We start from the raw sequence: 24,528 nt of genomic DNA on the forward strand, positions 1-24,528 counted from the left end.
ACTTATAAATGCTTATACAGGGTGTCCCACAGAGATCTGACAAATGAAATAACTTTTGATCTAATTAATATTTTTAAAAAATTTCTTTTAAATATAATTTATAGACGATTGCGCTACATTTTTTATCATTTTTTTATTTTTTATTTTAATACCGAAAATAAAAAACTTAAAATTTATAAAAAAAATTTCCAAAGTATTCAAAATAGCCAATTTGTAAATCTGATTTTCAGAAAAATTTACATGGTAAAAACATTTATTTAAGTCAAGTGGCTGATTTTTTACAATTTTTTTAAATATCAATATTCTCGTTAATAATTTACTATCTAGTTTATGATAGAAACATTATAATTTCAAAAAATATAAATTATTTTAAAATTATTTTGTATGTACATTTTTAAATAGGTGCATATTCAAATCTAACTATTTTTTTTTTGTATTTATTATAATTTATAATAATAAGTTGTGTACTGGTATATAAACTATATTAATACAATAATACCCGCAATTATTGATTAAATAATTCATGTGTTTATTACCAGAAATGTATAATACTTTTTACAATTAATTTTAGCGTTTATACTTTTAATTTTAAATAATCCGTTTGTAGAATACGGTTATTTCAAAACGCAGTATTAAGAGACGCTTGCCTGCGGTATTGTGTAGCGTAATCGTGGTAGCTGTATTTATTAAAAACCAGTAGTTAAAATATTGACATCTTTTATCTGAGGATAGGCCATAAATATTTGTGCACAATAGTTTATTGTCATAGGTATTAATTGGATAGATATCAATTCTGTGGTGCTCGATTTCTGAAGTACTGGGAAAACATGTCATAACAATAATAGCTATATTATAAAAATAACCAATATTATTGATAAAGATTATATTGAATATAAAACACGGTTTAAGATAAAACCGTGATATAAAATAAAATGTCATTGTCATTATCAATTATGTTTTATCAATTGGATCAAAGTATCAATCTAAGACCGTGATATCAATTATCATTTTTAAATAATAAACATTAAACAGTGATAGTGGATCAATAATCCAGATTCAAGATCAACCAAGTTAATTATTCTTTACATTTTATAATAAAATAATTTAGTTTTAATAGTTAATTATCTTATATATAAAAATGAATCGCAAAATTTGGTAAGCGCATAACTCAACAACGCCTGGACCGATTTCGCTCATCTTTTTTTGTTTGGGTCGTAATTGTCAGGAGAAGGTTCTTAAGGACGAAAAATTTGAGAAGTTATCGGATTAGATTAGAGAAAATGACGAGGTGGTGATGAAATTACAGAGGCGCCATCTATCCAGCAAATAGTCAACAATTATTTTGGTAGTCAATGGCAACCATTTAAATAAAATAAATCATTTATTTAAAATGTTTTTAAAAATGCATGCAAATAGACATACAAACAACGCAAATGTTCGCAAATGTTCGTTGAAGTCCAAGGATGGTTTTACGGCTAGAAAAATTAGAATTATTGCTGGAAAAACCCTAAAAATAGCCCTTTTCTTTTTAAATAGCCCTTCCTATAATATTTATAATATAATACTGATCGTATCCATGGCAACCAACAATCGTGTTTTGTGCAGAGTGTTTAGTTAGTTAGTGTTTGTTTTAGTTCGTGATTAGTGAAAAAATAATTATATTTGATATGCCTCCTATAAGACGAAGCAATTAGGTAGAAGAACCAGAAATGCTACAAACCAAGCTAATTACCGATCTAATTCACAAACGCGTGAAGCGCGAGCAAGTTTGAATCGAGCTGCTTTTAGTTACGATTGTCATTGACTACAGTAACTACCAATGTGTGTTATTGGTTCTATGAACTCGGTTTGCTCACACTGTAAGGCATTAAAATAAACAAAAACGAAGCCAATGGATTGTGTTGCGCAAATGGTAAAGTGAAATTGATACCATGGATCCACCACCAGAACCTTGTACTCATTGGTTTCAGGAATAGGAACAGATTCAGGATTCCACCTCACAATTTCAATAAAGGTTGGATCGGTGGTTATATGTTGCGAAATATCAACCAACCGCGTCTTTGCAACGGTACACGGTTAGCGATAAAAAAATTACTAAAAAATGTGATAGAAGCAACTATACTCAAAGGAAAGTATAAAGAGAAGATTTCTCATACCGCGCATCCCAATGATGACTGATGTGCCATTTGTTTAGTTTAAACGACTACAGTTTCCAGTGCGTCTTGCTTTTGCTATGACTATAAAAAGTAACAGGGGCAATCATTAAGTGTTGTGGTATAATCTAGAAAACCCATGTTTCTCACATGGTCAATTGTATGTTGCCTGTTCCCTTGTTTGGAAAACCATCAGATTTGTTTATCTATGCGCCAGGTAATCAAACAAGAAACATCGTATACCACAAAGTACTACAATGATAATAATAATAATATGATCACATGATTAACAATAAAGCGATTACTTATTTTAAATCATGACAGAACCGTCACCCTGGTGATAGGGCGTTGTGAATAAAAAATAATAAATAAAACTAAACAGTTAAAACTATTAACTACTTAATTTTAATCATTATATATGTTTTATTTAATTATTTTTATTCACAACGCCCTATCACCAGGGTGACGTTCTGTTCAGGAGAATTTTTTTAAAATACGTAGGCACAAAAACTGCCACATTACAAATCTTTCGTCGTGAATTCGACGTAATATTAGCACTATCAATAAGATAAATTAAAAATTAACACACGGCATACGAAAATGCAAAAAAAAAGAAAGTAACACACGGGCAACGCCGTGTCGGGTCAGCTATTTATTATAAAATATTTTACATAGTAGCAATAATAACAATAACAATAATAACATAATATTTATTTTTGAAAAAATAGTTAAATTATTTTAATATATTTTCAAAATGTCTACCGTTATTTGATAGACATTTTTCATAACGTGTTAATATTGATGCCGTCACAGACTTCAACATTTCCGATGTTATGGTCGAGCATGCCGCAATGATACGCTCTTTCAAATTATCGAGTGAAGAAGATTGCTCAGTATAAACACGATCCTTTAAATATCCCCATAAAAAAAAATCTAGTGGTGTAAGATCTGGAGAACGTGGTGGCCATTTAACTGGACCGTTCGTACCTGTCCATCGCAAAGGAAAAGTATTGTTCAAATAATCTTTGACTATATTGGAATTATGTGGTGGAGCACCATCTTGCTGTACCCACATACATTCCCGAGTATGAAGAGGAACATTTTCTAGCAATAATGGCAAAATGTTTTCTAGAAAATTCAAATAACGTACACCAGTTAACGTCCCTTCATAAAAGTAAGGTCCTATTAATGTGTTATTTAATATACCACACCATACATTTATGGACCATCGAACTTGGGACTTGGTTTCTCTTGTCCAAAATGGATTTGAATCATTCCAATAATGTGCGTTATGCCGATTTACCATGCCGTTATTGTTAAAAAGACTTTCATCAGTCCATAAAATTTTGTCCAATATATTGCTATCTTGATCATACAAGCTAACAATTTCTGATATGAATTGCAGTCTTCTTTCTGGATCAGATGGTTTCAACTCTTGAACACAATGTAATTTGAACGGATGAAATGAATTGTTTTTTAGTATGCGATGTACTGTTGATTTAGAAATATTTGTTTGCCGAGCTACGGATCTTATTGATGCCTGTGGTGTGAAACTAAATGCAGCTAAAACATCAACAGTATTACAATCATCTACAACAGCGTGATTTCTTGATCGATGGCCATCTGGAAACTTGCCTGTACAAAATTTTAATTTTTTTTAGTGTAAGTGTCTTATTTTGAATTTGTTAATGAAGAATACCATGTAAATTCTATGATGTAGTTATTGTCTAATTGATATAAATTTATTTAAATTCATGTTTTGTATTTTATATTTATATTCTTTCATTTTATTTTATAGTATATTATGTATTAAGGATAAACTGTATTTTTTTAAAAGTAAAACTAAGCTGCGCTTTATTTAATATTAATAATAGATTGTATATAGGTACTAATATAATTTATAAAATATTTATATGATTGTTAATTATTAAAATATTATTATTATTCTACCTGTTTGGTGCAATGTATTTGCTACATTGGTAAATGTAGCTCGTGAAGGTTGTCTTCGTTCTGGATATTTTTGTAAATATTTACGAGAAGCATTTAGTGTACTTTTACCACATTCATAAAAAATAGCCAACATATCAGAATACTCTGCGTTACTATAAATTGCAGGCATCGTTAAATTAATTAAAATTAATTTATATTTTGGTTAAAATTTGAGAAAAATCTTCAAGTCAGATAGGCTGTTAAAGTCTCAATAGAAAACCTACATAAATACATAATAGTTTAAAAAAAATGTGGATTTCCAAAACCAAGATATGACACTTATCTAAACTTGATTATTATTTTATAAATAGTACATTTATTAGTTTTATCTAACTGGAAAGTTTGACACTTTTAAGTGTTTTCTACATGGTTACATATGTATTTCTGTAGTATTTTTTGTTCTACAACTTGTTTAGATTTGTGCATTTAAAGATATACATCGCACCTTCTTTATTTCTTTATTTTGCTTAAAGTTTAAACATTTAAAATAATGGATACTTTTGAAGATGTTGGTATATTATATGGTGAGTACAAGAAAAATAATAAAGGTGATGATATTACCGAACTAGAATTTTTCAAGTCCGCGCTTAAAGATGCCATTAATGAAATGGATACTCTACGTCAGGTATGTGAATATTGAAATTAATATCTATTTTTTTTTTTTTTTTTGAAAATAATAATAAGACACATATGTATATACACAAATTTACAGCAATACCATACGTTAGACAAACATTTAAAAAATAAAAATGTTGAAAGTAACTATTATGCTGAAGATGTGATACGCCTTCAAACAGAAAATAAATCACTTGCTGAAGAAATTGTAAGTAACTAAAGCAGAATAAATAATAAAAAAATAATTACACGGTAAACAATTTATTTTCAATAACATATTATTAGGTAACATTAAAAGTTCAGGAAAAGGCTTATAAAGAAAAAAATGTAAGTTTATAAAACAAATAAAAAAATATGCATAATATTTACAATTTTTTTTTCTGATAGATCATACTCAAAAACAAAAATGATATTTTGGAAGAAGATAATGTAAGTACTCTAGTAGCAAAATTAAAAAATATATTACACTTAATACTTTCAGTTATTAATAAATAATAGTAAAATATGTATAACTATAGGTAGGGTTATGATGTTTATGATTTTGCAAATTTTTTTTATTTTTTTTACTGACACAATTTGTTGATTTTTTATTAATAATTCAATTTATTTCTAAACATATTATATTTATATTGCATTTTTTTTCACATTTCTTTATTTTTTATGCATATTTATCTGTTTTTTAGTGCATAAACATCCTAACCCTAATTATAGGTATAACATTATAATTTTATAAATACACAGCAGTTATAATATAAATTACAATATTTGTTATAGTCTGTACTCAAAAACAAAATGTGAGAGTTTAGAGAAGGACATTGTAAGTACATGTAAGAAAATTATTTAAAAAAATATGCTAAGTGTTATTTTTATAGGAATTACTTAAACAAAAATTGGTCACTGTTGAGGTGAATGATAAAACCGCAATAGATATTGAAAAGAAATTGGTAAAAATAAATTTAATAAATAATAAAATACACAAATAAACAAAATATCCAACACATAATACTAAATTAAAATTATTTACATTCAGGAGCAACAAATTTTACATAATTCCCCCTCATCTAGTATGAGTAATTATGTAAAATTAGATGATTTACAGCCACTTGAATCCAAGATTTCATTTATTGAAAAACTTGTCTGTTCAAAAATGAAAAAATTAAGTGTACAAGATGAGCCAAGCAGTATAAGCTCAGACGCATTGAAAATAAATGATGTATTATATTCATTTAAAATGATTTTGATATCAAGTTTATAATTTGTATTTTATTAGAATTGTACTGAATGGTGGTGTCCCAACATAGTAAATTTTTGGACATTTTAAATGGCATCAAGATTGGAGAGCAAACTGTAGAAGATCAGTACCTTATAAGAAAAGCCAAAGCTAGATTTGTCTATTGGGAAGACAAAAAAAATAAAGTAATATTAATGTTTTTTTTTTTTACTATTTATCTTTTTTAATAATTTATTATAGGTACATGACTAATTAATGTCTTATATTTTTATATTTAAGAACACGCCGAGATGCCCAACTCAAGACCGTAAAAAAGGACAGGTAATTCATTACCAGCAACCTAAATGTTGGCCGTAACAATATATAATATGTTTGTTGTACGTCATATCATTTGTTATAATTTAAATTAAAAAACCCTATTATAATAATTATTAAATATCAATTTCTTTATCTTTTAGTATCTTAACAGCAATATTAACAAACTTGCACAAATCAATATCTGTGATGGTTAACTTTTAATTAATTAAATTATTGTAATAACCAATCAAGAGATTGTAGGTTGAAATTATTTTTGTTTGATTTAATTGTTTTAAACATATAAAAAATATAAAAATATACATACTATATTCAAAAAAAAAAGCATCAAATATAATGTAACTGACTGTAGTAGGCATGTTCAGACATTTAATATACCTTATGCTTACTAGTTATTAGTATTGTAGTATAGTTTATTAATTATTGAAGGAAACCTATGTCCACGGTATAAAGATGTGCACGCCAAGGATTGCTGTTAAGATACAAATGTAGTAAAATCATTTTATTTCTGAAATACCGACTAAATTCACTTAGTTAACTAAAAATCATTAGAATTTATACTTAACGGATTGCGTAAGCAGAGTATTTGTGTATAATCTAAAAACTCATAGTTACTAAACAAAATCAATCATTACTTCAAAAAAAAAATTAATTATCTGTTTATAATTCACCTCATTAGTGACGGAGATAGAAATAAATTTAATTTTTTTTTAAATTGTGAAAAATAATTATATTTCAGAACCAAATAAAAGGTCTCTATAACCTAGAAGTTTACGACCATAAGTCTCATATTTTTTGAATTTAAAATAGGTCACCTTTCTTTGCTTAACACTTTATAAAATTTTTGATTTTTCTCAGTATTCCTAATATTCTAATTATAAGACCTATACAATTTTTTTTTAAAATAATTTAATGAATTTAATCATACAATTCATACTATTAATTTAAATATAAATACATAATTTATCCATTGGTACATAAATTGATGATTTTCCAACACATAAAACTGTAGAGGATTGTAGAGACAGTATAGTAGTGTATATAGACTACATACTATATGTATGTTAATACTTGAACATACAAGATATTGTGTGATCATCAATGTTGTAGGTATATATTTTGAATCACGAAATTCATTTTGAAAGCTACTTTTTACCTATAAGATAAAATAAAATGATAAAATATTAATTAATAATATCTATTAATATTAGAATGAAAAGATCTTATTCAGTTATATTTACATTTGAGGTAAGACTTTCTATTTGATTTTTTTTTTTTTTTTTTGACATGTATGTTGCGGCACATCAAACATTATGTTACTTGTAGTAATTGGATCATATTTATGGAACTACATACAAGATAAACAATTTAAATAATATGTAATATATTAATAAATATATAGTATAATCAAATTATTAATACTTACATTTTATACATAGACTTTTTTGACAGTCAGTAACGGACAATAAATCCTCAGTCATTGTAATGACACAATGTATTAAAAATAACCAATTAATTAAACTTGTAATCTTTACTATAGTAATGTTTATAATAAATCAATATTCTACATATTTTTCATAAAATAACCAAAAACATATTTTTTAAAAACTACTATCATTTGAATGGTGAATTATTATTTTTATTTAGTTAATTTAGTATATTAAAATAAGCTAGACACCAAGATATGTATAGTAAACTAAACCAGATGACAAAAATTCAAACGCACTAATTACAATGACTTAAAAATATCAACTTGATTGAAATAATGAAATAATTAGATGCGTATTTAAATTTAGTTTAACTTTTTGTTTTAACTGTCATATAAAAATTACGAAGAACTAACACGAGCGTTATCATTTTAATAATTATCAAATTATCAACAAACAACCACATGGTATCTTATCATTTATCACTATTATTTTAAGCACGAACTACTAAGGTTATAAATTATTACCTAACTTTGGTAATCTGTGATAGTAATATCTTTTATTATTGATCAACAATGGGTCAAGATTAGGGGTTAATCAACGTCTTTTAAATTGGACATATTCTGTGATTATCATTGTGTTGTGTCATAGAATAATATTGTTTAACTGTGTAAGTTATGGGTGGGGACGATTTTTTTTTGGGTTAAACAGGTTATGGACGGGTAATAACTCACTAACGAGTAACGACACAGATTTATACTGCCACCGCGATTACGCTACGCAATACCGCAAGCAAGTGTGAACAGTAAACGCTTAAAGCGTCTTCTATTGTTCTATTACTGCGTTTTGAATTAACCGTATTCTACAAACGGATTATTTAAAATTAAAAGTATAAACGCTAAAATTAATTGTAAAAAGTATTATACATTTCTGGTAATAAACACATGAATTATTTAATCAATAATTGCGGGTATTATTGTATTAATATAGTTTATATACCAGTACACAACTTATTATTATAAATTATAATAAATACAATAAAAAAATAGTTAGATTTGAATATGCACCTATTTAAAAATGTACATACAAAATAATTTTAAAATAATTTATATTTTTTGAAATTATAATGTTTCTATCATAAACTAGATAGTAAATTATTAACGAGACTATTGATATTTAAAAATTGTAAAAAATCAGCCACTTGACTTAAATAAATGTTTTTACCATGTAAATTTTTCTGAAAATCAGATTTACAAATTGGCTATTTTGAATACTTTGGAAATTTTTTTTATAAATTTTTAAGTTTTTTATTTTCGGTATAAAAAAATAAAAAATAAAAAAATGATAATAAAAATGTAGCGCAATCGTCTATAAATTATATTTAAAAGAAATTTTTTAAAAATATTAATTAGATCAAAAGTTATTTCATTTGTCAGATCTCTGTGGGACACCCTGTATATGTTTTATTTAATTATTTTTTATTCACACCGCCCTAACACCAGGGTGACGGTTCTGTTCAGGAGAATTTTTTGCCTCGAATATAACATGGGTAGGAAAAAAAATTGCAAAATTAAAAATCTAGAGTACGGTGACGGGGAGGTGATACACAAATATGTAATTATAGTTGGTATTTTTATTCATTGAAGAGGTACGATTTTTAACGGGCAACGAAAGTGGAATCAACGTACAGCCAAAACTACTACTGATTTTTTTGAATTTCGCAAGGAGCATAAATCGACAGACATTTTGAGATTTACGATGGAAATTTTTATTTATATAGATGGTTGCTATTAGTTTCATATAATATGTCTGTCTGTCCTTGGTTTGTTGCCATGGAAAATCATGCCTAACCATCTATAGACAAAACTTTCCACCGTAAATTTCAAAGTTTCTATTTGAGCATCTCCCGGGGTTGGGCCAATTACTTTTTAATTTAGCTTATCTTCTGCCCATAAATCTAATACATCTCTGTACCAAATTTCGTCGCAATTTGTCCTACTGTTTAGGAATACATAAAGAACAAACTAATAGACATACAGAAATCCAACGAATTTAACACACAGTTTGAGACATATAAAAGGTAGGATTTTTAACGGGCTACGAAGTGCACGGGTTCAGCTAGTTAAATAATAAATATGAAGACAATATTACGGGAATATATTATACATTTTTGATTTAAAAATGAAATAATGATACAATGTTCTGTAATGATATGCTCGCTTTCACATATCACATATCATAATTGTAAATGTATTTTTTCAGGCAATAAAATAAATAACGGTAAAGTTGTCGCACGCATGTAATAAACCCAAAAAAAAAACCCCAATAAATCAAGTCACTGATGAATGGAACGATGTACATGATCTAATCACATATTGGACACTATACGGGATTATAACGGTACGGCGCAACACATACAATCTCTTTCATGTGCCGCCGGAGATAAGAGGCAGTACAATCAGGGTCTCTGTCGCCAAAGAACAATACAATTTTCTTTGGAGACGCCGACACCTTTGATCGGGCCGCCGGTGGTTCTGATGGGCTTGACCAAGTCGTCTCCTCTCATCAGTGCATGAGTAGTGAGTACCCTTCATGGCAATAAGTGCACGAGCACCATTCGATTAGACAAGTGCAGGAGCACCCAAAAATATACCCAATACACACTCGAAAGATCCTACGAGCGACAACTGTACCATTTCCTCCTTTCAAATGAAATTAATCATTCCGTTATTTCTTTTTGAGTATATAAAATAATTTTTTCCGTCCTCATAACGTCAACTGCGTTTTCAGACAGCTACGAATAAGATAAGGTGTATGAGCATCGATATCTGTATAGTTACAATTTTATATAGGTGTCACATTTTATTTATTAATTTATTAGAATTTAATGAATTAATAATCCACAAATATTTTACCAACGGTATACTTGATCGTTCTCGAATCACGACCTCGAGAGCCTTCCGACGATCAGGAGGAAGGTAATCACGCAAATTTAAAATAATAACTAATAATTTAACATAGGTACCTCACAAGTCAAAATAACTTAAAATAACTAATAACTTATGTATATATATATAAGGTATTCATTCAAGGCTTGTGTCCTTTATGTTTGCCTTACTTTTATTTAAACAACTATTCTACTCCCTATAATTATATTTATATCATAAAAATATTTATATTTATAATTTTTATACTTCTTTTTTCTTTTATTTTATTTTTGCGTTATTACAGTTCAGCTAATCTTAAATTTGCAATGTTAATTTATCAATGGACAACCAATATCTATTTAATAATGCAATTACAGAATTGCTGTCTGGGATATGCATCGTTATTAGGTATACGGGGTTTATAATGCACCAATTGTTATATTGCAATAATAATGCAATTATGAGTGTGGTCACTTAGTCTTCACAATGCATCTTTATATTATAATAATTATAGTGTTATTGCACATTATTAAATTCTGGTCCACATTTGCAACAACAACTACAAGGACACCCAGAAGGCTACGGGTTGATGCAAACAAGAGACGCACCACATATTATAAGGAAGCCCGAACTCCGAACACTCCTAACTCCGAAGATTGAGTTGTAACTTTCATTCTAAATAACACTTAGGATTCAAACTCTGATATTGGCACGCAACAATATAATTATTTTAGATTCTGAACAGAGTTGGAACGTTTTTTTAATTTTAGAATGATGTATTTACTATTTTTTTTTTTTGCAGTTTACAGTGCACCTATTGGCTATTGCCACATTTTAAATCAGTAAAAAAATTTTTAATCTTCAACTTCAATACCATATAGTACAAAAAAAAAGTTTTCTCAATAATTGTAAAAAAAATAAAAACTTTTAAGCAAAACTAATTTTCAACAAAATCTTTTTTGTTATTTTGTCGTAATTTTAAAACAAATAATAACCATAGATATTTAAAATGTATACCATACATTTATAATAGCATTTTTACACATAGGTAATAAAATTTTAAATTTTAAAAAATATTTAGATTTTTTTTTGAGTTGTTTATAGACATTTTAAGCTTGAACCATTTTTTCTAAAAATGTATAAATTATCAGTTGAAAAACTGTAGAATATAAATATATAATAGATACCTACCTCAAGTAGTTATCAACCATCACAATCATGATTTTTTTTTTTAAATAGGCATTTAAATAATAGCGAGTAAAAATTTCGACAAAATTCTAAAAAATCACGTAACTTTACAAATTATTTTTTATTAAGTGTGTAAAAAATAATTTAATTTTTATAGTTAATATTTGATAATTGAATACAATGTGTCTATGTTCCTCGTAATAAGTAGTTTATTTTAAAACCAAATAAATGAATGTCAGAATGTGATTGAAATTTACCAATAATTAAACTATTTGGATCTTTTATTATTTGTTTTATACATAGGTAATTGGAACATGTACAAACTATTAAACACTTATTATTAGTATTTTTTTTCAAAGTACTTTTATTTACATCGAACTATTTGCAATATTTAAAATTATTATTAACAATTTACCTAATTGGTATATTGTTTAGTCAACAATGATACAATACTGTCACTTCCTGGGCCCTGGTGTTTTATGTTGGTCATAGTTAAACTTCAACTTTAACTTTAATTTTTGTGAACAATTGAATATTTATTATTTTGTTGATTATGAATAAATTTTATTTATTTCATAAATACAAAATAAACAGATATATTTTTATATCAATATAATATGCATAATCTCGTGAATAAATAATTAAATCACATTTTTAACTCATACAGTATAATTAAAAAATACAAATAAAATAGCTTGGGTTAAAAATATGGCTTGTTTTTATTTTAAATGGCCGTGTATAATACATTTAAACCCGTGTGTCTCACCCACACGCGTGCACAGATTCCAAAATTTAGTAGATACCTAGTGAGTAGTGATAAATTATTATCGACCTTGTAACGGTGTAGCCGTCACCATATAAAAAGGTCCTTTTCAGGACCACCAATCACAACATAGCATATATAAAAACAATACCATCCGAGAGATTTAGCGGTGAATTTAAAACCTTTAGATTCATCACAGAGTCTCACCAAATACGGCGATGGATAGGGGACACAGTGAAGAAAATAACAACACCCCATACACAGCTGTAAGTTCAAAATTGACTCCAGAATGAAGAAATCCGTACCGACAGTAAGCACAAACACGCACGGCGGCATACTGGTGGTTTACTAGTCGGTACGGATCACAGTATATATACCGGGCACTTTTCAAAACAAGTCAGTATTCAATCATTATCACCATCGTCAACATATTTGTCAACACAACGACGAACGACGAACATAATACTGATTTCTACGAATTCCACTCTGGACTAAGCAGCGAAGACACTCGTGAAACGAGGCGGCAACCGACGAACACGGCGATAAATCTACCAGTTACGTTTGAGTGTTGAGGCGGCTGTCGACGAATATAATAAACCTTTCACTTGGCGTGCAATACCAGCGGCTCTTACACGCGGTTTTGCACGCACAGTCGATCTACCATCGCGACTGATGAAAAACGGTTCTTTTTAGGATCATCAGTTCAATCCCACTACAGTGAGCCTACTCAGGTTTCACTGTAGAAACGCAAATCTGTACACGACTTGCTTAAGACCGTGGAAAACTGTGCACAACCCGTTTTCCATTTATATTATATAAATTTAGATATTAGTTTCCCTAATTGTTATATTCTGTATGTCGCGCCTCTAAAGGCCCTGACATCACCCGTTGCGGCTCGCTTGCTCAAGCTAGCCCCGCGGTTTGGAACAAATTATATATCATCCCATACAAATATTTTTATAGTTTTTCATTGCCAATAAATTTACGTGATACCAAAAATCGGAGTTTTTAATACTTCAATATGACAAGTCATTGAAAAGTCAACCTTCTGTATTAAAACAATACATACACTTTTAAATGTGCTTTAAAATTTAAATAGAAAAATAATAAAAAAACTATAAAAGTTGCACACTATCACATTCATATAATAATATGCCATTCCCGAGACTCCGAGAGAGTATAGTTTTGGCGGTTAACATTAGTTGAAGTTGAAATACAATCAAAAAGAAAAAGCAATAAATAATATTGTCAATATGGACAATAATAATTAATAAGTAAATCATAGAACAATTGGTTTCTCAGTACACAATAACAAATAACTCATAACAATTTTTAATATATTAAAATACTATATTATTAATGCTATATCTATTACACGTCTATACGTCAAACTGTATACACGCAGAAAAATGAATTCAATCAAACCGTATTACTATTATAGCAAATAAATTACAATAACAGCAATATAAATAATGTATTATACGTACTATCTAATATTCTGTTATTAGCTACCTAATATAAGAGTAGGTTAGAGGTACATAAGAGGGTTACCATATTGTTAAATTATCATGTCTTGTCTCTTTTCAAATGTGTGTTATTTCATAATTGATCATAATTTTCATCTTATATATAAAAATGAATCGCAAAATGTGTTGGTAAGCGCATAACTCAACAACGCCTGGACCGATTTCGCTCATTCTTTTTTTGTTTGGGTCGTAATTGCCAGGTGAAGGTTCTTACGGACGAAAAATTTGAGAAAGTTATCGGGTTAGAGAAATATGACGAGGTGGTGATGAAATTATAGAAGCGCCATCTGTCCAGCAAATAGTAAACTAAATTATTTTTGGTAGTCAATGGCAACCATTTAAATAAAATAAATAATTTATTTAAAATGTTATAGCAAGGTTGTTTTTAATAATGCAAGCAAATAGACATATCGCTTCTCCGGTGGAACAACGACATAAGTGCAAATTTTTGACTTTTTGACATAAGTACGACAACAGTACAATAACATTTCATTTTATCGAATGGAACAATGACATAAGTATAATACCTATTATTGACCGCTAGAGAGCAGTTTCGTCATTGTTGAAAATACCGGTTTTTAATCACATGTCCAATGGAACAATGACGTTGTTATCAGTTGTGTTTCGCCTACCGACCGCGGTGTATTGTTTTTATTTCTACAACGACGTAATTGTTATTTGTGACACTTTTTTGTTTAATCCTGGTGCCACAACGACGTAAGTGAGAGTTACGTCATTTTTCATCTAAAAACACTTAATTTTTCGTCATTATCTAGTGGAACAACGCCGTAAGTATACATTCCGTCATTATTGACTTCAAATTTTTTTTTTTTTTTTTTAGTGTAATTGTTCTTTCTGTCATTGTTCACTCAATATTTCTTTGCTTTTTTCCAATCTGCGATTTTATTTTTATTTTGTAAACTATGTTTTTAGATTATTATAATGAAACGAACAAAGCTATTAATAGAACTAGCTACTCAAAAGACTGAAATTGAGAAAAATTCTGTATGGAATCTTGAAAATTCGCCTAAGAGTAAGTAGCTACCTCATATTTATAGATTAAAACCAACTAAATTGCTTATACCTAGGGTTCGCACATTTGATTGACTTTTTGGTTTTATATAAAATATATTTAAATGCTATGCAAATGTATGCTATATAACCGGGAGAGGCAAAAGTCAATTAACTGATTTACATGAAGGACGATTATTATAAGTAATCATGTAAAAATTAATTAATTAATTAAAATTATGATGTAATAATATTATTAATTTGAATTATAATAATATTATTATGACTATGGCTCGGAACTTAATGCACTTAAAAAGTACTAAATATGCATGCACTTATGCGCTTAAAAAGTACAAATATGCTCTAAAAATATGCACTTATATTTTATTTTTTAAACATAACATTTTCAAAAAATGCAAAGTAATAAAAATAATACGGATTTTTAATTTTTAATCATAATTTAAACAAAAAACAAAAAAAATAATAATAATTAGATATAATTTTGTTCCTACCTTCAAAAGTGTTACATTGGACCACTAAACTTTTATATTAATATATTATATTAATCAACAGGCCTGATTATGACTATAGACATTCCCGATTAACCAATAACCATTTTTATTTATTATTTTTTTTTTTTGTTCTTTATGCTTATGCTTATGCTTACTGCTTGTTGCTTTATTCTTATTTAGCTGATTCTCCCGAGATTTTGACTGACGCTCAATATTTGCAGTCCAGTCCATTATCATCTGTAACACCGTGTTGTATCGCCGAACAAAATGAATCACCAATCAAGCTTAAGCTTCGTAGATTGACAAAACAGACGAATTATAAAGTAATAGTTGATGATTCAGAAAATGAGGAAAATCTTTCTGGGGATGACAGTGACAACTATATTCCATCAGTAAGTGAAACATCTTCGGAAAGTGAAAGCACTGACCAGTTGACCGATCTCCAAACAATCGATCTCCCGATAACGGTTTCACCTATCAAAAAAGGAAAAAAGAGATCAAGAAACCCAGAGCAATGGAAAAAAACAAAAGCCAAATTATTGAAGAATTCTGGTAAGAGCTACACTTCTAGAACAGGAAAAACTGTCAACGAAAAGGTTATGGGGCCAAATTGCTCTGACCGATGTATTCTAAAGTGCTCATCAAAAGTATCTGACGAATACAGGATTGAACTCTTTAATAAATATTGGAGTTTGGCGTCATTACAGCGACAACGGGATTACTTAGCTTCATGTATTGAGCCCCTCCAACTCAAATATCGTCGTATATTTACTTCAGAAACTCCCAGAAGGCAAAACTGTGGATTTTATTTGCTTTTTGAAGGAAATCGAATTCGGGTATGTAAAACCTACATGATTAACACTTTCGGAATAACGGAAAGAACGATTCGCAGTGTCATTCAATCAAGAACTTCTGGTTCAGGCATAACTGTAGAAGACAAACGTGGAAAACATGGCAATCATTCGAGAGCTGACCTAGACATAATAAATTCCGTAAAAGAACACATCAACTCCATTCCTAGAGTCGAAAGTCACTATCAAAGAGCCAACACAACAAGAGAATTCGTTGATGGCGGGTTGTGTATTGCTGAAATGCATAGACACTATGCAAAAGAGCGAGTCGATAATGGAAAAACTGCAGCGAGTTACGATTGCTATGCTCGTATATTTAATACGGAATTTAACATTGGATTTTTCTCTCCCAAAAAAGATCAGTGTGATTTTTGTGAAGGGTTCAACAATGCCACGGCAGAAGAAAAAGCAAAGTTGGAAAACGACTATCAACTACACCAAGATGAAAAAAACTTGAGCCGAACGGAGAAGGCTAATGATAAAGAAAAGGCTAAAGAAATGGGATCTAACATTGTCTTAGCTACCTTTGATTTACAAGCAGTTATGCCAGTACCTACTGGGCAGAGTTCTGCTTTTTTCTATAAATCAAGATTGAATTGTTTTAATTTTACAGTAAGTAAATAGTTACTTTAACTCTTAAAAACTATTTTTATGACTGCTTAATTTTTATTGTAGGTATCAGAAATAATCAAGGATCATACCATCTGTTATTTCTGGCATGAAGGAGTAGGACAAAGAGGTGCTATTGAAATAGGTTCATGTCTTCTTATGTTCATCGAAGAAATTGCGAATTCTCGTCCTGGAAGTGACATCATATTTTACTCGGATAACTGTTGTGGTCAACAAAAGAATAGGTAGAAAAAATTTAATCATTTTGTGATATTTTCTTAGGACTTATTTATTTATTTACGGGCTAGAATTCCAATATAATTCACCGAATCTATTAAAATGTACTTATATTATTTGTTTCAGGTTTGTACATGCCATGTATTTATACGCAGTGGAAAAATATCAAATAAATTCCATTACGCATAAATACCTTATTCGAGGTCACACACAAAACGAAGGCGATACAGTACATAGTGTTATTGAAAAATCTATGAAAAGGAGCAAAAAATCAGGACCTATATACGTGCCCGATCAATTAGTGACTATAATTAGGAATTCTAAAAAAACGGGAAAACCATTTGTCGTAAAGGAACTGAGCTTCAAGGATTTTATTGATTTAAAATCGTTGACCGACGAGATTGGTTACAATTGTCAAAAAAACACAGAAGGTGAGCAAATAAAAATATCAAATATAAAAATTATAAGATTCGTGAAGGGCAGTGAAGTTTGTTTCTACAAGAATTCCTACAAAGACATAACCTGGGAAAAAGCTCAAATGAAAAAAGCAGGAACAAGACGTTCCGGTGCAAAGGATATTGGTAGTATAAAAACAAAACTCGCATACAACTCAAAAATTCCAATAGCTGAAAACAAGAAGAAAGATATACAAAGCTTACTAACATCGAATATAATTCCAAATTACTACGAAACGTTTTATAATACACTATTTTGATTTTGAATTTGTAAATTAACATTATAAATAATAATAATAATATTTAAGTTTCAGATTATAATATAATTTTTTTTCAAAAGTAAAGAATAAAAATATTGAAGTTTTCAATAATTACTTGAATTTGTTTTTCTACAACTCCTAATTAATATAGTGTGTGATTATAACAAAATAATCAGAACTTCCTAATTTTATCTTGTATGTCAAAAATACTAAAAATTTGGCATTTTTTGGAAGAACAATGACACAATTGCAATTTTTTTTATTAATTTTGAACTGTGTAGGGGTAGTTTATTGGTTTTGACAAAACCGATAAAACTATCTTAAACTAGACTAAATTTGACATTATAACAATGACCGTTTATTCTTTTTAGACTATTTATTATATCCTAAATAATACAAACAATTACAAAATAATTTTTAATTACGTTTTCTAAAGAACAATTACATTTTCACTTACGCCGTTGTTCCACCGGAGAAGCGATATAAACTTAAATCGTTGTCATAGTAAAAAAGAAATTAAAAATCTATATATATAAAAATGGAGACAAAAATGTATAAGACAATGTATAACTGTCACTGCAGTTCAGCAAGAAAATAAACTATATTAATGTCGCTATTGATTATGATTGATAATAGTTACAGATCTGTTGTTATATTTTGTTAAAACCATATCAACAAAAAAAAGAATTAGCGAAATAAGTCAATGTCCACAGTAAATTTCAAATTCACAGCAATAGACTAACATAACAAGTTATACTAAGTTTTATTGTTTTACCAACAGGCAACAATACAAAAACCACGAGATAGCACATTATTGTATTTTACCCACTGTAGTAAAAAAAAAAAAAATGATATAACTTTGAAACTTAAGTGTTAGAAATTATAAACTTCTTATACACATTTCGCGGGGTCCGCAATCCACCACGTGTGGATTGCCTACATGGTAATATACTGCTCTCATAATCATAAGAGAGTCTCACGGCAACGGTAAGCAGAATTACTATAATATTATGACTTGAGTAACTCACTGAGTGATAAACGTAGAGCCTGAACAATGATAGATTGATGCTTACAATTTACACGATACATTCGTAAAATCGTATCACAAATTTAGTGTGTAATAAGAAAGCATTTTACAAAATTCGCATATTAAAGTGGTGCTTTCACAAGATTTTTGAGAATCAAAACAGTCAATGAAAATGTCTTAGTTTTGAACACCGTTAAACCGAATAGTAAATAACAAATTAATCAAAATTCGAATCATATTATATAGAATTTGCATTTTTAACGGGCAACAAAGTGCACTTTTTTTAAGAACGTCATTCTTGAAATTTTTTATTTTCATATTCTTCTATTGCGTTTGTTGTATTTATTAATCGTTTTTTTATATTACATCTTACAGATTTTTGTATACCTAAGTTGCAACTGTTAATTTGAATACATGTGTTGTAATAGAATTAAAAATTAAAATTAGAAAATAAAATTTTTAAAAATATATATTAATATGTGGATGTGATTTATAAAATAGTTCATTAAAATGTGCGTGAAATGATTCACAATTATTTATTGTTCTAGATATACTCGCACTAAAATTAGACTAAATTGTTGGTGGAAACATACTATTTTCAGATATATAATTTTCAGTTAAATAATCAGCATATTTACAGTATTCTGACCCTTCTGGTATTATAGACATGAAATCTTCGACAAATGATTCTGAAACTTCTTGTGGATCTAAAAATGTTAATCCAAATGTAGTTCAAAGCCACCAGTTTTCTTTATATTCTGTGCTAAGCCCTAACTCTTGAATTTTACGATACCACGCCTGAGTTAAATGGAAACGGCAGCCGATGATATTAGTAAAAGGCCAAACAGATAATATAGCATTATGAATACTAATTTCAAATTCGACTGTTACATTTTTTGGATTAAAAGTCAAATTTTTTTCATTACATTTATTTTGGATATATTTAAAAGCTTGTGTATAAGTTTCATAACTTTTATTCTTCAATAAACAAAATACTAGAGGTACGTAAAAGTTGTTCTTTAAGCTGTGAATTGTAAATAACTGAGTGAAATATTTTGGGCAATATTCAAACGTTCCGTTGACAAAAATGGTATGTGATTGGCATAAAAAAATTAAATTTGTTTCACAAAAAAATATAATAATATTTGTGTTTTGGTCGTTAATTAATAAAAATTCTTCGCCATTTGAAGTAGATGTGTCAGTATTATCTAATACAGAATGTATCTCATTTAATGACGTAGGATTAATTGGAAATGAACGCTTTCGTGCTCGATATATAGATTGACGAATAGCTGAAACATCGTTGACTGTAAAATTTGATACACTGTTATTCGATTTAATTTCATTCAAAATTATTTTTTGAGGCTTTTCATTAATATCGTCTATTGCTTTTCGATTACAAGCACTCGTTACTTTTTGCCTATCAATATTTGAACATGGACCATTGCATTTGTGTTCTACAGTATAAAAAAATAAATACGTAGGTACCTAATACGTTTTGAAACATTGAAGAAAAAGTAACTTTAAAATAAATACAATTTTTAACATACCTACCTGTTTTACTGATTAAAACATTTTCATCATCGACATAAATAATTGCAGTACAAGTTTTGACGAAACAGCGATACCGTGAAATATTTGTTTGGACCGATTTGTACGAAAAATTACGTAAAAAATACGTATATTATTCTATTCACAATTCACACTGCTATATTGTCACAGTACTGACATATTCGATCAAAGAACTTCAATTCGGATAACACAGACACTAACTACGCATGATATACCTAGATTATAACTTATAATATTATAAAGTTCAATTTATAGTTATTTATAATGCGTGGGAATTATTGAACGTAAAATCAATTATCTCTTATAAATCTTCAATATAAAATGATGATTTATCCCGAATCTCGATATATATCGATAATCGATAGAACTGCAGATAAACAAGGGGTTATCAAACGCCATCACAATAATTTAAGTATAAATATATTTGGCGAAAACGAAAATCGAACCTTTTCGTTTTGGTGGAAATGATACTTGGCGGAAACGATGACCGCCCTCTATTACAACGGCATACTGGCACTACGTAAAGAAAAAATCAAATGAATTTACGTACAAGAAAAGAACTCACACGTCCTATAATATGCATTTTATCAAAATATTATTCGTATACATAGTTTTCTTAATGGGTTGTCAATTTGTTTACATTTCGACAAGAGATTTTTTTTAAAAAAGAAAGGAAGGCTGACGAATTATTTTCGTCGAATCACCTGTAAAAGTGTAAACGTGTTATGAGTTATTTTTAAGGCACGTGGACAGTTCTTTTGTTCCATTCGGACACGACTTGTTTTCGTACTAGTAACTGGTAATATGATCATCATTAGCTTGCGAAGACATCTAATAACTTATAATGTACTTAAAATATTATTTTAGCGGTAGACGAAAGTGTTAAGAAAAAAATACAATTTATTATCCAACATAAAATACGCTAAATACGCTTAAAAAAAATTAAAAACGTCTATAAGGTATTTTCAATTTTTGGCGATTTAAAATATGAAAACAAATTTAATTTCATAAATTAATTTACACTCTGTATAGCAAATTATTATTTATTTCCAATAATAGTTTTCATATACATTAAATGTGTATAATCTATTAAACGATAAAATTATAAACAACATTTAAATTTCAAATATTGACGAAAATTCGTCAAAATCATGAATATTTGAAAATGATTTTGTAGGTATATAATTCCTAAAAATTATTGTAGCTAATAATAATAGAGTTGTACATGGGGTATCCATCATCCAAATCCCCCCGTGACTACGTCCATGCCAAGTGTTAATCATCTTTACTATTCCTAGCCTTATAGTTTATGGTTTTTTTTATACAGGCACTGGACATCAGGTAAAATTTTTTAAATGCCTGTTATAATATATTGATTCATGGCAACTAGATGTTGTTCCAACAACTGAACATATGCGTTACTCTCCACTATGTTCTTATGTTCGTGGAAAAAGAAGTAAATGTAAAATAAATTTAATATTTTTTATAATTGGTATCTATGAAAGCAAAGTAATAGATTTTGGGGTAATTACTATGTGTGTTTAGTGAGATAATTAAAGTTTAAATAAATGATTATTTAAATAGTTTTCAACAAATTTCAATATTATTTTAAACTAGATATTAGAATCAGTACCAATGTTCATTATTTTATTTGAAAATTATTTGAACACAAATATTTGTGAAAAACATATTAACATATTATTATGTAAGTATAGTTTATGTACGAGTTATATTATAAAATTGTCGTTACAAACTTTTTCCGATTTTAATTTTAATAATAATTTTAAGAACATTCTATTTTTTTCTACGTTTTAAATAGATTTGGGTCCGATAAAATTGATTATAATTTATTTTTGCAGATTGTTTTAAATAATAATATAATTTATTCATATTTTCAGAGATTTTAAATGTGTATGGTTCTTTCTAGAAACAATATTAAAAATTTAACTTATACTTTATTTGAAGGAGTTATTGAACTTAATTGCTGAACGGGAAAGTAGTACATTCTTGAAACTACAATGGAACCACAAACCTCGAAAAAGTATGTTTTATTGAATCAGTATAACTAGTAGTTATACATTTTTTTTTAGCACTAATTTTTTTTTTTTTTTATATATATATATATATATATAGACTAATAAATAGGTTACATTTACCTTTATCTTTAATTGGTAAAAATAAGCAGCATCTTTCTCAAAAGCTAAATACTAATTCTATGCCAGATTGTATCAGGGACTAAAATTGTGTGTAGTACGAAATGCTAAGTGTGTAATACGAAATTAAAAAGTGTGTAATGAGCAATGACCTGTAATAATTAGTAACTTTTTTACAGTTTATTCTTCAATAATTGAAGAATTATTGTTGGTAAATAGATAGATAAGAATTTAATGTATAATAACATATTGTAAACTATTCATTATTTAAAACTGTCTATAGATATCTTTATTCATGATATATCACAAGCAATGATACCATCATTGATATTGTATAACTTAATTAAATATATACAAACAATAATAAAAAGAAGACTAATAGTTAGATTAGGTACTTACATACTATATTATTCACAGTTTGTAAATGAACATTATCCATAATTTTATATAATGAATGGATCATAGATAGTGTTTTCAAGTTTGATAATATTTTATTGTAATGTAGTTTGTATTTTGTAGGTAAAAAAAAAAAAAAAATAAAAATTTACTACCTTATGCTTATGTGTATAGATTAAAAAAACTCTTTTGGGGGGTGTGGGGGGCATAGCCCCCCACAGTAACTCCAAGTTAATATACAGTGTGTAATACGAAAAAAAATATATTTTAGCCTCTGGATTGTATGGGATGCAAGATTTGCTTTAAGGAAGAAATTAAAGTAATTTTTGTTAATTGCGGTCATGCAGTTGCCTGCATAAAATGTGCGTTAACAATCAAACATTGTGCTGTATATAGACATCCATTCTCAAAATTAATAAGAATATATTTATCTATGGATAAAAAAAAATATGAAGACCACAAGCTGCAACCGTGCAGTTCCAAAATGTCTTCTAGTAATAAATTAAATCCAATGCTTTGCAAAACTTGCTGTAATGAAGATATATCAGCAGTATTTTAGAAAAATAGATGAGTACCCTATACGTGCAGAAAATGTCTACTTTTACACACTTCTTTTTCTTATAAGTTTTAGGTACATTGTACTATTATTTTTTTTTTTTTTTTGGAGGGGGGGTGCCACATATATAAAAAAAATAATGTAATATAATTTTAAAGTTGCTTAAAATATATTTTTTTTTATAGATGTATTTATGCATTAATAAATCATTTTATATAACTGATTTTTTTGGTTTTCTTTTTAAGTACAACATAATATGGGTACATCCTTAGAGTAAGATGATACAATGTATAAAAAAATAATGTAATATAATTTTAAAATTGCTGAAAATTATATTTTTTTAGTTAAGTGTATTCAATGCATTAATAAATCATTTTATACAACTTAGTTTTTTAGTTTTATTTTAAAGTACAACATCAATGTTGTGCACTTAAATAATACATGTTTTATAATTTCATTTTAGTATTTTAATTGAATTTTAGTATATTATATCTATCTATTCACTATTGTATCTATTTTTTACGATTACATAAACTTTGTTAACTATGGACACAACTTTTATTTTTAAACATTGAAGTTTAAATTTTAATAAAATTTATGATAAGGATTCTTATAAATAGTCTATATTTTATAAGGTTGTTAATAAAAAGCCACCATTTTGAGCTTTGAAGCCTATATGAAGCCATATCATTATGTTCTACTAATTTTTTTGAACATTGGTCGCATTTAATATTGTAATAAATACAACAAAATAG

General features: G+C 28.0%; 2 protein-coding genes, 1 long non-coding RNA gene and 1 pseudogene across 4 annotated transcripts; 2 read left to right on the forward strand and 2 right to left on the reverse strand.

Annotated features, from left to right (window-relative positions):
- Positions 1–2,886: 2,886 nt before the first annotated feature.
- Positions 2,887–4,272, reverse strand: LOC126552971 (histone-lysine N-methyltransferase SETMAR-like). Its single transcript, XM_050208166.1, has 2 exons — positions 4,104–4,272; positions 2,887–3,788 (listed from the first exon to the last, which is right to left on the reverse strand). Exons 1-2 carry the CDS (start codon positions 4,270–4,272, stop codon positions 2,887–2,889), a joined length of 1,071 nt encoding a protein of 356 aa, XP_050064123.1.
- A 1,383-nt stretch (positions 4,273–5,655) lies between these two features.
- On the forward strand, positions 5,656–6,397 carry LOC126552980 (uncharacterized; annotated as a pseudogene).
- Positions 6,398–7,275: 878 nt separating this feature from the next.
- LOC126552982 (uncharacterized) lies at positions 7,276–7,814 on the reverse strand. The gene is made up of 3 exons (XR_007606425.1): positions 7,730–7,814; positions 7,545–7,651; positions 7,276–7,459 (listed from the first exon to the last, which is right to left on the reverse strand). It is a non-coding gene; the product is annotated as an uncharacterized LOC126552982 (long non-coding RNA).
- A 6,728-nt stretch (positions 7,815–14,542) lies between these two features.
- On the forward strand, positions 14,543–18,117 carry LOC114123018 (uncharacterized). 2 transcript variants are annotated; one of them, XM_050208174.1, is made up of 5 exons: positions 14,543–14,922; positions 15,068–15,167; positions 15,838–17,120; positions 17,184–17,362; positions 17,481–18,117. In XM_050208174.1, the coding sequence occupies exons 2-5, from the start codon at positions 15,077–15,079 to the stop codon at positions 18,067–18,069; spliced, it is 2,142 nt and encodes a 713-aa protein (XP_050064131.1). In that variant the 5' UTR covers positions 14,543–14,922; positions 15,068–15,076; the 3' UTR covers positions 18,070–18,117. The 2 variants fall into 2 exon arrangements, with proteins under 2 accessions (XP_050064131.1, XP_050064132.1); XM_050208175.1 differs by having other exon boundaries at positions 14,543–15,167.
- The last annotated feature ends 6,411 nt before the right edge of the window (positions 18,118–24,528 follow it).

The sequence above is a fragment of the Aphis gossypii genome, unplaced genomic scaffold (assembly GCF_020184175.1).
Source record: "Aphis gossypii isolate Hap1 unplaced genomic scaffold, ASM2018417v2 Contig00007, whole genome shotgun sequence".
NCBI lineage: Eukaryota > Metazoa > Arthropoda > Insecta > Hemiptera > Aphididae > Aphis > Aphis gossypii.

What these genes read in the sequence shown, in the direction of transcription:
- LOC114123018 (XM_050208175.1), top strand. Translation starts at nt 15,077, where the DNA reads ATGAAACGAACAAAGCTATTAATAGAACTAGCTACTCAAAAGACTGAA. An exon ending in TCTTGAAAATTCGCCTAAGA is followed by an intron (nt 15,168 to 15,837) that starts GTAAGTAGCTAC and finishes ATTCTTATTTAG; the next exon opens with CTGATTCTCCCGAGATTTTG. An exon ending in TGAATTGTTTTAATTTTACA is followed by an intron (nt 17,121 to 17,183) that starts GTAAGTAAATAG and finishes TTTTTATTGTAG; the next exon opens with GTATCAGAAATAATCAAGGA.
- LOC126552971 (XM_050208166.1), bottom strand. Translation starts at nt 4,272, where the DNA reads ATGCCTGCAATTTATAGTAACGCAGAGTATTCTGATATGTTGGCTATT. An exon ending in AAATACATTGCACCAAACAG is followed by an intron (nt 3,789 to 4,103) that starts GTAGAATAATAA and finishes AATTTTGTACAG; the next exon opens with GCAAGTTTCCAGATGGCCAT.